This window comes from Hylobates moloch, unplaced genomic scaffold, assembly GCF_009828535.3.
Source record: "Hylobates moloch isolate HMO894 unplaced genomic scaffold, HMol_V3 SCAFFOLD_10, whole genome shotgun sequence".
Classification (NCBI taxonomy): Eukaryota; Metazoa; Chordata; class Mammalia; order Primates; family Hylobatidae; genus Hylobates; species Hylobates moloch.
This window is the reverse complement of record NW_026652285.1, coordinates 108,142,525-108,157,205: the sequence shown is the minus strand read 5'-3', so window position 1 is coordinate 108,157,205 and position 14,681 is coordinate 108,142,525. Positions and strand designations below refer to the sequence as shown.

Below are 14,681 nucleotides of genomic sequence, written 5' to 3'. Positions count from 1 at the left end.
TCATGTTTGAATTTTTTGTAGAGATGAGGTCTTGCCGTGTTGTCCAGGCTTGTCTCAAACTCCTGGACTCAAGTGGTCTTCCAGCCTTGACCTCCCAAAGTGCTGGGATGATAGGCCTGAGTTTCCACACCTGGCCTACAGTTGCATTATATTCCAGGAGCTCTAACAGTGTTAGATTTGTAAAGTTGCATAGTATCTGCTAGCCGATGAGGGCACAGCTGTTTAAGTGATTTCTTTTTTTTTTGAGATGAAGTCTCGCTCTGTTTCCCGGGCTGGGGTGCAGGTGGTATGATCTGGGCTCACTGCAACCTCCACCTCTCGGATTCAAGCGATTCTCCTACCTCGGCCTCCTGAGTAGCTGAGATAATAGGCACCCACCACCACACCTGGCTCATTTTTCTATTTTTAGTAGAGACAGGATTTCACTTTGTTGGTCAGGCTGGTCTAGAACTCCTGGCCTCAGGTGATCCACCCGCCTCGGCCTCCCAAAGTGCTGGGATTACAGGCGTGAGCCACTGTGCTCGGCCTCTTTAAGAGATTTCATAATCTTGTTTGTGCATACCCTTCCCAGGTAGGAAAAACTATACTTTGTGGGAGGGAAAGGCTTGTCCTGGTGATGGACATGCAGAGAACTTGCAGGCTCAGCCACAGGTCAAATGTAAATCTGGAAAATGGCCCCTCTTCTTATCTCAGAGGGAAGTGTTTGCTTCTGCAATGTACATGACCTCTTTCCTGGATTGAAGAACAAAGATGACCAATAGGGACAGGACTCGAGCCCCTCATTGGCCCTGCAGGCATCTCCACAGGGTCAGCCCACAGAGTCAGACCCCAGCCTCCAGGGCCCCCTCGCTGGCACATTGCTCCCAGGTGCTCTGCACAGCCTGGCCGAGACCAGCCCAGGGGTCCTGGGAGCTGCTCATCCCTGGTCCCCGCCACGTAATGGGAATGCGGCTCAAACCACACGTTTGACAGGGTAGAGACAGATCGACAGACTTGGCCCATAACCAGACACAAACAGTCCCGGGGTAAAAGGGTTCAACAACAACAACAACAAACAGAAGAAAACAGTGATGACAAAGTCTGGGTTCTTCTTTCGGGGACGCACGAGAAGACAGGCATGGGGTTGAGCATGGGCCATGTACCTCATGTTTCTGGGATGTCCTGTCAACGTATAATTTTATTTATTTACTTATTTAGAGACAAGGTCTTGCCCTGTTGCCCAGACTGGAGTGCAGTGGCACGATCACGACACACTGCGGCCTCGGCCTCCCAGGCTCAGGTGATCCTCCCACCTCAGCCTCCCAAGCAGCTGGGACTACAGTCATGCACCACCATACTCGGCTAATTCTTTGTATTTTTTTTGTAGAGATGGGGTTTCGCCATGTTGCCCAGGCTAGTCTTGAACTGCTGGGCTCAAGCAGTCCACCCCTGCTGGCCTCCCAAAATGTTGGGATTACAGGCACGGGCCACTGTGCCCAGCCTGTATAATTTTTAAAGTGACAAATGAGGCTGGTGTGAACATACAGAGAACATGTAGTTACGTATTTAACTCATTGATGAAGGAGCAGGTAGGATGGTCGCTGGCTGGAAGAGTGCCAGAGGAGCCTCTGGGCCTAGGCACTGAAGATGAAGTGCTACCAGATCTGGCTAGACAAGGTCTAAAGCTGGTTAATGCCCCCCAGGCCAAAGCCTCGCTGTCTTTGGGATTGTCTTTTCTATAGAGAGAAATCTTTGCATGTTTCCTGGACAAAAGCTGACACGTGTACCTGTAACTTGCCAGGGTCCAGGTAGATGGCAGGTCAAAGGTGCGTCCTCCTAGGTAAGCGAGTGACTGCTGGGTGGTCCCTTGGCGCTGGGGGGAAGGATTTGCAGTCATCGTGTTGCTTAGTTGCTAATTTCTTGCTAACTTTTCTTTCTTTTCTCTCTCTTTCCTTTCCTTTCCCGTCCTGTCCTGTCCTGTCCTTTCTCGCTCTGTTGCCCAGGCTGGAGTACAGGTACAATGGTGCAGTCTCGGCTCATTGCAACCTCCACCTCCCTGTTTCAAGCCATTCTCCCGCCTCAGCCTCCTGAGTAGCTGGGATTACAGGTGCACACCACCACGCCCAGTTAATTTTTGTATTTTTAGTAGGGATGGGATTTCGTCATGCTGGCCTGGCTAGTCTCGAACTCCTGACCCCAGGTGATCCGCCCGCCTTGGCCTCCCGAAGTGCTGGGATTACAGGCGTGAGCCACCGCACCCAGCCACCAAGTTTTCTTAATGGCCTGCTCTGTACCTGGGCTGGCTTTTCTCTGCTTCATGTGCTTGTCCCCGCCCATCCACCTGGCTTCTCGCTGGTTCCTGAGCCTGCTACACCTCCGATCTGCCTCTTTCTGACCAGGAGGGTGTTGCCACCTGGCCGTGTGAGGGCTGAGGCTGGGGGCTGGGGTAGCCCTGCTGGGTCCAGGTGTGAGCTGCGCAGGGTCTTCCCCCGAACGTGAACACGCATCCTCTTGGGTACGATCAGCATGGCCCACCCATCCACCTTCCCCCACCCCAGCTGCCTTCTCTCTGCCTCCAGCCCCTTCCTGCGGCCAAATGCCATGGACCCCTCAATGGTCAGGGTTCCTGGGTGAGGGGGCGACCTGGGAGCTGGGCCTGGTGACCTCCAGCATCTGGGCGTGGAGGGAGGGGACCCCTGTATCTGAGGGCTGTGCCTCTGTGTGGTGAGTGCCCAGGAAACGGAGCTGCCACCATGGGCAGTGCCTGCTGTGGGTCCCAATGGCTGGAGGCCGGGGGCAGCCTGCGTTTGGTGACCACTCCAGCTGGGGCGTCAGGAGTCCTGGCCTGTCCCTCACAAGCAGGCAGTGGGAGACACCGGTAGCCGGCACAGTCCGAGCTCACGGTGGGGGCTATGCAGACCCCGATGGGGTTTAGGGGCGTTCAAGGGGAGGAGGCAGAAGAGGAGCCCCTTACCTGGCATTGTTCCTCCTCCCCTAGCCGCTGAGGGGGCATCTGTCTGTTCCTGTATGTGATAGAACCAGTGGGCCCTTGTCCCCACCCTGTGATGGTGCAGAACAAACTGTGGCCTCAGGCCAGCGCATCCTGGGGTGACATCCTCCCCTCCCCCTTTCACCTTCCCCGGTCCAACCCCCGACCCCTGTACCCACAGTCTCTCAGGGACAGGCTGTGTTGGGGGGCTTCCTGGATGCAGAGGAGAAGGCTCTAGTCGGCTGGCAGATCCCTGGATAGCCGTGTCTGGTGGGAGGGATGAGCAGGGGAGGGCTGAAGCCTGGAGACCAGCAGGCTGGTGGGGACGTGCCCAGGGCTCTGAGGGTCCCCCTGATGGCTCCGTGCTCACCGGCTATGTTTCCCACGCCCTTCACCTGGGAGTGTCCTGCCGCCCCAGCTGGCACCTTTGAGACCCGATGGGGCTAAGCGTGTGGTGCTGGGGTCCGGCCTTGGCCAGGGAGGATCAAGCAGGGCTTGGCCTTCTCGGGCCAGGGACTGGACCAGATGAGTGAAGGCAGGGTGGCAACCCCCACCTGGCCCCAGTGTGGAGCTGACCCTCAGGGAGGGGAGAGGGATGGGGCCTGGGTCTGGCCCTGTCTTCTGGAAAGAAGCACCTGCTGCCACAGTTTCACAATTGCCATTCCTGAGCTGTAGAAGTTGGGTGTTTGTATTTATGGTCTTTATTTTTCATACCGGTAATTACCTTTTATGGCTCCAGCTTAAAGGCAGCCCAGCCGGCTCCAGGGCCTCCCCGTGATCCCAGAGCCAAGTGTGGGCCTCCCCGCCTTCCAACTTTTTTCCCTCTTTTACACAAGGTTCTTCGGTGTTGCAAAAGAGCTTTGGGGAGTTTGGGTTTTGTGGTTAAGATTCTCACACTGGAGCATGAGGACAATTATGTGCAGCTTTTATTTGGCCCCCAGGATTCTCACTACATTATCCGTATTTCCTTTAATTTGTGGGATTTCTAGTAAATGGGATTAAAAATAGGTCTGGGCATGCCGCCAGGGCAGATGCGGGCAGCCGGCATCTCTGCATCCCTGTCTCATGGCAGAGTGGGGTCACCCTGCGTCCCTCGGCCCTGTGCCTCCTGCAGGTCCCCCGAGGCGGCTCCCCGTGCTCCCTGAGGAGGGGACAGGGTGCAGCCCCTCTCTTCTGGTCAGGACATCGGGGTGAGTCTTGGCTGCAGTTGAGTTAGGGTGGAGGGGTTGGGGTCCTTTTGACGGGGAGGTAGGGACTCTCCAGGGGACTATGACGGATGCCAGGCCGAGTGGAGGGGTGGGGAAGCCGGGTGACATGCTCGTGGGCCACACAGACACACACACACAGGCCCAACAGTCCCCATGTAGCCAGCGGCCCTGCCCAAGGCAGACTGTCCTGTCCTTGTCATGGTAGAGAGGACCAAGGCCAGCCGTATGGAGGGTGTCCCTGCAGCCGGCTGGAAGTTCCGGCCCTGCAGCCTGCTCAGGTTCCTTGCTGGGCCTGCTGACCTGGACGAATTGCTGGAGGAGGGACTTGCCTTTTGTTTAACGTCTAGCTGACTTCGGCAACCCCCAGTTCCCTGAGTGGACCACACACCCAAGGAGGTGGCCCGGGTGGGCTTTCCCAGCCAGGGTTCTTGGGCTGCCGCTGTCCACTTCCTCAGGAGCGCCAGGTCTGGGCTCTGGGGCCTCTCGCGCAGCCCCCGTGCCGGCTTCTCTCTGGAGGTGCTGACCTGGCATGTCCTAGGGCCCTGCTCTGGATGGGCTGGTGCATGCATCTGGACACCAAGCGTGGCTGTGCCCCTTGCTTAGCTCTGCGGGCCCCTGTGCGTGTGGCTCTGGCCTGGGCACCTTTGGCCTCAGTCCTGAGGGTGACCCTAGTCCCGGGGAATGGCCCTGCTCCTGGACTCACTGGGTGGCAGTTTTGCCCCCAGACGTCCCAGCTGAAGCTTCATCTCCAGGGACCCTGTGATTGTTTCTGTGCTGCTCGCAGGGGTTGGGGCCATCTCAGGCTCTGATGTGGGTTCCAGATCACGCTTCTCCCCTACCCCTGACCCAGCACCTTCCCTCTACAGCCCCCGTGCTGCCTCTCTGTGCAGACAGGAGGGCGGGGCCCAGGGGCCAGAGTCACGCCTCCCACACCTGGGCCTCTGCTGCCCATCCAGGGGCTGCGCTACCCACTGGGGTGGGGTGGTGGTCAGGAGACCATCCTGCCCCGGCCCCTGCATCCCCTCCATGGCTTGGGCTCTGCCAAGGACTTTTGTCCAGTCCCATGCCCCAGCGTGAGGCATTGCCCGAAGTGTGCAGGGGGGGCCATTCCGAGTCTCCGGTGCTGTGTGAGGTGAATCTTTTCCTTTTTTCAACTTTTATTTTAGATTCAGAGATACGTGTACAGGTTTGTCACCTGGGTGCATGGCGCGATGCTGACTGAGGTGGGTTGCGATTGCGCTCGTCACTCAGGTGGTGAGCATGGTACCCGGTGGGTTGGTTTTCAGCCTTTGCCCTCTTCCCTCCCTCATCCTGTTGTCCCTAGAGTCTGTCATTCCCATGTTTATGTCCGTGCGTATCCAACGTCCCATCTTTCTGAAGAGCTGAGAAAGCCCAGGTCCGAGACGGGAATGTCCAGGGGGTGAAATATGGATGGCCAGGGCCCTGGGGAGCCTCCGGAGCCCCCTTCTGAGCAGGTGCCTGCTGCTGCCGCTGGACACCCCTGAGGAGGAGATCCCGGGTCCCCGGCTGGGAAGGGCCTGGGCCAGGCACTGGGAGCCATGGGGACTGGGCAGGACGGGGTGGGGTAGGGATGGAGGTGGCCATGAGGTGCTGCAGGTGTCTACCCTGTAGTTCGCCCTTTGGGGCAAAGGCAGGGCGAGGTTGGTGACCCCAAGGACATAGCCTGGGTTCCCTACTGCCCAACTCCAGGCGGAGGTGGCACCAGCAGCCCCCTTGCCAGGGCCCAGAGGCGTGTGGCTCCAGGCGTCATTGGGCCCCCCTACCCCCGCCCCCAGCGGCTGATGTAGTGTTTCTGTGTCGCTCTGATTTACATGAGAGTTTTAAGCATAATTAGAAATGCAGGGGAGCTTTGTGTCTTACCTCGCCTCGACTATTTATGGCATGATATGCAGATGAGGAGAGCTATGAATATTAACCATGAGAGTGTGCCGCGAAGTCGCCGTCTCTAATGGGCTGGGTGACCAGCGGCGGGGCCCAGCACGCTCCAGACCACCTCCCATTGCCCACCTCTGACCGCCGGTGCCTGGGATCCCACTGCTTCCACAACCCCCGGCCCCAGTGGTGATGATCAGGCCACAGCTGCTCCAGGCCATCAAGAGAGGGGGTGAGCGAGCGAGGAGGGCACTTCCCCTCCCGGCCGCTCTGCCTGGGCAGCCCCAATCTCAGCTTCCACCCGGCCAAGCCGGTGCACGGGAGACCCTGCTGCAGCCCCGGGGGAGGAGGGCGACCCTGCGCTGGAGCTGGCGCTGGCTTTTTAAGTTATTAAACTATGCCCGAGGGAGACGCTCTTCAAGCTTACGTTATTTAAATTACAAATATGGGTGAGGGAGATTGTTGGCTCTTTTCAAAACACAGCTTAATTCTTTGGAAACCTTCTAGAATGTTTTGTGGTGTAAGGGAGCATCCCACAGTGTGTGGACCCAGTGGGTCTGCTGGCTGGGGCGGGGCCATGGGGTGGGTCTGGGGCTCAACAGGAGCCACCCCAGCCCCAGCTGTCCCTCCCCACCCTTCGAGTCATTCTCTTCCTCTGAGCCATCCCTGTTGCCGGTCTGTGCTGTGTTTGTCCCTCAAGTCCTTACCCATAAGAAGGTCAGAATATTCTGCAAGTGAAGGTTAGAGATGAGTGTGTTGGTGGCCAGGGGCCGTGCCTCAGGTGAGCCGTGGCTGCTTGGGTCATAACCCATAAGCACAGGGCTCGGCTCAGTCACACAGGCCCCTGGACCAGACTCCCGGCAGAGCCAACGCCATGGGCACCCCACAAGGCCCTATCAGACTCAGAGCCTGCTGCTGCCATGGATGGAGCGTCCACCCAGCCCTCCCTCGAGGTACTGGCTGCTGGAGGCCCACCCTAGGGGTGGGGGCTGGGGACTGTGCTGTCCAGAGGCCCCCTGCCGTGTCCCTGGCTTCATCCCCTCTATCTGTGGGCCTGCCCACAGGTGGCCGAGAGGAAGGGCTGATACACAGAATTGTGGATTTGCAGGTCCTGGAGTACTGCCCTTCTCCATCTGGGAAGAAGGCTTCCAGGCAGATGTTCCTTAGTGCAGTCACCGCCGGCTCTCATGGCTGATGCTGGCCCCGGCTTGTGGTCTGGGGTAGAAGCCGCCTAGGGACCTGGCTGAACGGAGAGAGCCCCGCCTGGGCCCAGCCCTGCACGGCTCTCCTCCGCCTCCCGGGCTGGAGTGACAGTGACAGTCCGAGGGGGCCCGTCAGCCTGGAGACCCCCCGTACCTCTGTGACCCTGAAGCTGGGGGCCTTTGTGCCCCTTTCATGGGTGGAACTCCCCTCTCTGCCACAGAGTCCTTGGGGCCCTGGCAGGTCAGGGTCATAGCTACCCGGGGTGTGTTGGGCAGGGCCAGGCATCCCCTCTGGCTCTTGTGACTTAATGATCAGAGACCACCCAAGGAAGGATGATGGCTAGGGGCCTGGCCCAGCTGCCTCCCGACTGTGAGGTCTCAGTTTTCTCATCTGTATGTCCAGTAGCGGGGAGGTGAGCACACGGCACACGCCATCCTGGCTTGTGTGGGGGCCTTGGGGTTGGGGGGAGTTCTGGCCGCGGAGGGCCCTGGCCCAGAGCTCCTGCATCTCATCTGCGTGGAGCTGGTGGTTCCATTAGCAGCCAGGCCTCCGCGCAGCCCAGCTCTGCTTTCTGGCGTTTAAAAAGTTTAATGCAAACCTGAGGGCTAAGCTGGTGCCACGCCCAGCTCCCTGGGGCCCTGGCACATCCGGAGCTGGGCAGCCTCTACCCCCCAGGGTTAGCCTCTGGGCCCCCTGCCGCCCCCTTGTCCTCCCTAGGGCCCCTCTTCTGAAGGTGTAGGGTCAAAGCATATCCTCCTGGAGCCTGCACTGTATGGGAAAGGGAAGGTGTCGCTCGGAAGCGGGCAAGGTCCGCGGGGAAGCAGCCCCCAGGCCGTGTTCCTAACACCCCATGTGCTCCTGCTGACTCCAGAGCAGCTGGCACAGCAGGCCTGCCCCATCCCCACACCTTCTCACGCTCCAGGAGCGCCTTCGATTGACCTTTTAGGAGATGTCCTCACTTAACTAACTGCCAGGCAGTCTCCACCAGGGGCCGGGGCTGGGGGTAGAGGGACTCTCCCCTCCGCAGAACGTCTCCCGTGCCCCGCCTCTCTCCTTCCTTTACCACGTGTTTAATGGCTGTGCATTTGCCGAGGTCCAGAACCTCTTATTAGATTGGTGAAATTAAATCCTGCAAGATAATTTAATTTAATTTAATTTTTCTCGCCTCCCTTCCCCTTGCTGGTGGTGAGCCTGCAGAAATTCAGTGCTGCATTCCTCTGGTTTGCTGTGCTGGGCTTAGGAAGTGCTTTACAATCTAGGGGTGGAGGGGGCAGGGTTTCTGGGGACTCTGGGCGAGGCCCTCAGACCATGGAGCTGCGTGGCTGGGCCCCATGAAAGGGGTTCCTCCTGTTGGGCTGCCTGACTGGTCCCTGTCCCAGTCCTCTGGCCTGGGGGATGCTTTCAGGGGTCTTGTACCTGCCAGAGCCTCTGCTCCTGGGTACTCGATGCCAGGACCCAGGTGCCCAGGCCTGGCACCAACCTTGTAACCTGTGTCCTTGTGTGAATCCTGCCGGGATGACACTCAGGCAGGGGGGTCGTTCTGGAGACGCTGCCCCAACCCCTGTGTGCACGTCCGGCTGCAGTTCCAGTGAGCCCCCATCCTCCCCGTGGGCTCCTCGCACCACCAGCAGGTTGCTGGGTATGGGGCTCATCATGGTCGGCAACCCCTAACCCCAGGGCAGGGCAGGCCTGGATCTCAGCCTTCCTCAAGTGAGGCTCTGCAGAGAAGAGACCCCCCACCAACACTGCAGCCACTTGTATTTTCTTATTCCTGGGGGTGGCTTGTGGGCTCAGAGGAACCCAGCCTCCTCTGTGTGTCTGTGTGGGGTGGGGCACCGAAGGCTGGCACAGCTGCAGGGACTGGACTCGGGCCTTGGGTCATCTGCAGAGGTTTTCCAAAGTGGGTTCCATTCTGAAGGGCGTTTTGAGAGCAAGGGTCGTTGGTGCCACAACTCTGAGGATGGCTGGGGTAAACAAAGTTGGCGACCTCTGATTTTTTGCCTGGCTCTGCAGAACTTTCCATAAGTGAATGAGTGTGTTGAATCTCACCGAGGAGGGGAAACAATAGGAGGTGTTGCTTGGGAAGCAAAGTGGTGGGGGAACTGAGTCACTGGAGAATGTGCAGGGGAGGGTGGGGATGCCCTGACGTCTGAGAACCAGGCTTGGCCCCTGCCCTCCTCAGACAGCCCTGCTCATGTCCCTGGGCCCACCTGGGCCCTCGGCCCCCTCCTCTCTGGCTGCAGGAGGGTCAGCCCCCGCGTGTCTGCTTTCCTGGCCCTGGGGGCGTGAGCCAAGCCTTTATTTTATTCTTTTCTCCTAAAGTTCAGCTTTGTTCTTGAGCCTTCCAAGAAAGCAACCTAAAACCAGCTCCTGTCCGGCTGTCAGCAGGCTGGGGCGTGGGGCTGCAGCCTCACCGGTGCAGGTGGCCTGAGGACAAGCCAGCAAAAGCTCCAGTTGTCCTCGATCCCCAGGGACTACACGGCCGCATCACCTTCAAAGGGAATAATGGTCCCTTCTCTGGGAGAGCTGGTCTGTCCCCCAGCCCTGGGGCTCCAGCTCCTGAGGTGCGGACGCAGGTCGAACTGGGCTGGGTGCTAAGATGCCCACCAGAATGCCCAGCTGAGAGCTGCTCTCCCGCCCAGGTCACAGCAGGTTGCAGGCATCACTGGCTTTCTGTGTGTGAGGCTTCAGCTGCCGGCTTCACAAACATTGTTCCATTCACCCCCAGGAACCATCTGAGGGTAAATTATAACCCCAGTTCACAGCTCAACGTCTGAGGCTGCGGTGTCCTTACAGGAAGTGGCTGGTGCCCACGGGACCTAGGATTTCAGCCTTGCCAACGGGCCAGGACCCTCTTGCTGCTGGAAGGGACAGGCTGAGAACCTACATTGTCCCTTGCTCTCTGTGTCAGCCCTGGCTGCTGGCCTGCCCAGCCCAGGCACTTGGGACCCCCAGGAACCTGTGCACTGTGCTGGCCTCTGCCTGTCTCCTCTTTTGATACAAAAGCCCCTGTATGACTCAGACATCCCTACCCCCCTGTCCTTGGGGTGAAGTTGCCCACAACAGAAGCCACGGGCTCTCTGGGAAGCTCCTGGTGGTGGGCGCAGTGGGTCTGTGAAGGGAGCTGTTTAGGGGCCCCTGCCCTCTGTGCTGTGTTGCACAGGCCCCTCTCTTGTACCCCCATGCCTGGGCTGTGTCCAGCATTCAGCCCTTGCCCAGCTTATGAGGGCACTTGGCAGACTTCCTGGAGGAGGCAGAAACTAAGTGGGGACCTGAGGGTGGAGGGTGTGGCTGGGAGGGTGACAGCTAGGCCCTGTGTCTCCTGGCCCGGTGGAGCCCAGCTCATCAGCATGGCCGAGTGGAGATGTTTCTGTAAACGCCCCCATCCCAGTCTCCCTGAGTCGTCACCAGCCCCTTGTAGGAGGCAGAAAACACTAGGCACGAAGCCACCTCCACGGGCCTTTGCCGGCAGCTTCCCCGCACCTGGATCTCTTCCCGTCCCCATTCAGTGGCTTTTTGTCTGGTCTGGAGAAGCTGAGCCCATGATGTGTGACTAGGGAGGAGCCAGATGGCCCTCTCTCTGGTCTCCGGATGCCTCAGAGGGACGCCGGGAGTGAGGGGCAGGGCGGTGTCGCCTTGCCTCCCACCAGGCCTGTTCGGGCCTCCTCCGCATCCTGCTGCCAGGGTTACCCCGACGGTGGTGGAGGCAGCTGGCCAGGCAGGAGGGGGCTCACCTCAAGGCCTTGAGCCTGGACCCTGCCCCTTCTTTTGGGTGGAATGTGCTCTTCCTGGGGGTCACAGCCAGTGGCAGGGAAACTGAGGCTGGGCAGTCCAGAGGTCAGCCTCAGGGCCCCACGCAGAGAGGGTGGTTATGAGCCCAGGAATGAAGTACATTCTCTGGAGGGGTCCCGGGGCCACCACAAGTCCTGCACAGCAGCCCCTTCCCAGGAAAAGGCTCAATAATGGCCAGACACTGCAGACCCCTTGGGCAGCAGGTGCAGCTGATGTCAGCTGAGAAATGGGTCCGCCAGGAGCCTGTGTGGCCACAGCCAGGAGTGTGCGGGAGGAGCGGGGCGGCCGCCTTGCCCTCTACTGGGACCTCTCAGGCGGGGCTGCCCCTTCCGGCTCCTGGTTGCCCGGCCACAAAGTCGCTCTTTTCTTAAAGTGCCAGGAGGGCGCTGGGAGTGGGATGGGGAGGGGTGCTGGACTGGACTCCCGGGCCTGCCGCTTGGGCAGAGGACACAGCTCTAAGGCCCCCAGGACCTGGGGTGCCGCCTCGCCCACCCGCTGCCTGCCGTTTCTGTGCCTCTCTTCACCCCCTGCTGTACCTCCCCTCCCCTTCCCTGACTCCTCTAGCTGTCCTGACCCCCTCACCCCCTCCCCCGGCGCCTCTGCCCATTCCCCACCCTCGCTGGAGGAGTTCAGCTCTGCCAGCTCTGCAGACTGTTTGGAATAGTTTAAATGCTTTGACACTGGGGCTGTCCTGGAAGGCCGGGAGGCAGTTTACTGGGTAATTCATATGCAAAACTGCACCATAAATTTCCAGGCTGTCTCAGTTGCCGTGGCACCGGGAAGCATTTCTCCACTACTGTACAGTATTTCTGCCATCTTTGTTTGCATTGCAGTGAGTCATCAAAAGTCTGTCTCGTACCAGCACCCGGGGCCGCGCATTCCTCTGGCACCAACACTCCACTGTTTTTAAAGCCGGGGCTGGGAGCTGGCATTTACTTCGGCTCCCAAATCAAAGGCGGCTATTCATTCCCGAGCCGCCGGAACGTTCGTCTGCATCCGGCCCCTTCATTGAGATGCGGTGCGCTGCCCGGGAGGGCCGGCCTGGGTGCAGCTGAGCTGCGGCCGCGAGCCCAGCGCCCAGGCGCTCTGCCCTCCTCCTCCTCCTCCTCCTCCACCATCTCCTCCTCCTCCTCTTCCACCTCCTCCTCCTCCTTGCCGGCTCCCTGCGCCCTCCCCGCCCCAGGGCTCCCGCTCCGTTTGCTGCATTCGCGGAGCAGCTGGGCAGGCGGGCTGCGTGCGGGGAGCCTGTCCTGCCAGGCGGAGCGGGCAGTGCCGGCCGGCGGCCGCAGCGGCGGAAGGTAGGTCTTCCCGACCGGCCGGCAACTTCTCCGCAGCGGGGGCACTGCGGGCCGCCCCCGGCGCGCGTCCACCTGCCCAGCTCCCGGCGCGGTGGCTCCGCCCTCCTCCCGCCACCCGGCGCCTCTGCGGCCGCCCGCACTTTCCTCCCGCGGGACACAGCGGCCTTTGTGCGGCCCTGCGGAGTTGGGCTGGCGCCTTCTGGGCCGCCCCCGCCCCCTCCGGAGTCCGCACCAGATAAACAGCGGCGCCCTCCCCAGCTCCCAGCCCCGGGGTCCGGGCAGCCCAGCGAGGGCTGGGACCCCTGTAGTCACCTGGGTTGGGGCCGGGCCGTTGGGATTGGCCCGCGTGGGGAGCGAGGCGAGCGGGGTGGGGAGCGTCCGCGAGTGGGGCTGCGACAGGCTTCTCAACTCCTGCTCCGGCGGCGGCTCGGAAACCTGGGTCTGGTCTGAGCTGGGAGAACGGGTCGGGCGCGCCCGGGGTGGTCTCTCTGCGCGGGGGAGTAGTGGACGCGGCTTCGGCGGACTTCCCGGCACCCCCAGCCATTCCCTACCTGCCCAGGAGGCTCAGGGGGACTAGGGGACGCTGGCCCGCCTTCCCCGCAGGGGCCCTCTGTGAGGCTGCTCAGAGGGAAGAGAAGGAAAGCAAACCGCAAACTGCACAGCTCTAGAGACCCCTCTCCCTCCCTCCTTCCCCACTGCTCCAGCGCGGCCCCTCCCGGGAGCTCCAGTGCGGGCTGGAACTTTTTTAAGGGGAGGAGAGTGGCTGCAGACTTGCCCAGAGGCTCCCCCGGCGCCCCCCACCTCCTGTCCCGGGGCAGGTTCGGGCCTGCGCTCCTCGCCTGCTGAGACCGAGTCGCTAAGGGCAGCCCCCTGGGAGTGGTGTGGGCGCACTCCTGCCGGGCAGCACCCTGGGGATCTGCAGCACTGCTGGCCGGGCCCTCTTGCCCCGGTGCCAGGGGGTCTGGGAGACCCCGTGTCCCTTCTCTGGAGTGTCCCAGCCAGGAGGGGTGGGGGAGGGTGCGTGGGGAAGGCTCGCTCTTTGTAAGCCCCTGGCGGGGGGGGGAGGAGGGGGTGGGAATGGCCCCTTGAGCGGGGAGCCTTTGACCTGGAGGAACTGACCACGTGCCTCCTGCCCCCACAGATGAGCCCCGCTAGGGCCGCCCCGCGCTGAGAGCCCAGCCCCGCCGCTGCCCGCCCGCCATGTCTCAGATGCTGCACATCGAGATCCCTAACTTCGGGAACACAGTGCTGGGCTGCCTGAACGAGCAGCGCCTGCTGGGCCTCTACTGCGATGTGTCCATCGTGGTCAAGGGCCAGGCCTTCAAGGCCCACCGGGCGGTGCTGGCCGCCAGCAGCCTCTACTTCCGCGACCTGTTCAGCGGCAACAGCAAGAGCGCCTTCGAGCTGCCCGGCTCCGTGCCGCCCGCCTGCTTCCAGCAGATCCTGTCCTTCTGCTACACAGGCAGGCTCACCATGACGGCCAGCGAGCAGCTCGTGGTCATGTACACGGCCGGCTTCCTGCAGATACAGCACATCGTGGAGCGCGGCACCGACCTCATGTTCAAGGTGAGCTCGCCCCACTGCGACTCGCAGACCGCTGTGATCGAGGACGCCGGCTCCGAGCCCCAGAGCCCCTGCAACCAGCTGCAGCCGGCCGCCGCCGCCGCCCCCTACGTCGTGTCCCCCTCGGTGCCCATCCCGCTGCTGACCCGAGTAAAGCACGAAGCCATGGAGCTGCCGCCGGCCGGCCCAGGCCTGGCCCCCAAGCGCCCGCTGGAGACGGGGCCCCGGGACGGCGTGGCGGTGGCCGCAGGGGCTGCGGTGGCGGCGGGCACAGCCCCTCTCAAACTGCCCCGTGTCTCCTACTACGGGGTGCCCAGCCTGGCCACCCTCATCCCCGGCATCCAGCAGATGCCCTACCCCCAGGGGGAGCGGACCAGTCCGGGCGCCAGCAGCCTGCCCACCACCGACAGCCCCACCTCGTACCACAACGAGGAAGACGAGGAGGACGACGAGGCCTACGACACCATGGTGGAGGAGCAGTACGGCCAGATGTATATCAAGGCCTCCGGCAGCTATGCAGGTAACGCGGCCGGGTGGAGCCCCACACCACCTGGCTGGGAAGCGGGGCATGCCTGGGACCGGGGCAGCTCAGGAGGTCACTGGGCCGGAGCCCTGTGGGGCCACAGGGGAGCCCCCCGCCAAGCCTGGAGGAGGTGGCAGAGCTCTGCTCACCACGGGGTTCAGACTTGGTCCTGGATGAGACAAGAACTGGGAGACTGCCAGCCTGTAGGAAGGGTCTTGTCTCCACTGGATAGA

The 14,681-nt window shown here is 61.3% G+C and overlaps 1 protein-coding gene across 7 annotated transcripts in view; it reads left to right on the top strand.

Moving 5' to 3' along the window:
- Positions 1 to 14,681, top strand: part of NACC2 (NACC family member 2) — a 90,850-nt gene that overhangs the window by 34,435 nt on the left and 41,734 nt on the right. For 3 of the 7 annotated variants that reach the window (XM_058445374.1, XM_058445373.1, XM_032165629.3), the window contains one exon: positions 13,504 to 14,445. In XM_058445374.1, the coding sequence (XP_058301357.1) occupies positions 13,563 to 14,445 (883 nt within the window). In that variant the 5' untranslated portion in view covers positions 13,504 to 13,562. Of the gene's footprint in view, positions 1 to 11,761; positions 12,363 to 12,416; positions 12,807 to 13,503; positions 14,446 to 14,681 lie in introns of those variants that run through there. The other 4 variants (XM_032761359.2, XM_032165630.2, XM_032165631.2 and 1 more) reach the window with 4 other exon arrangements.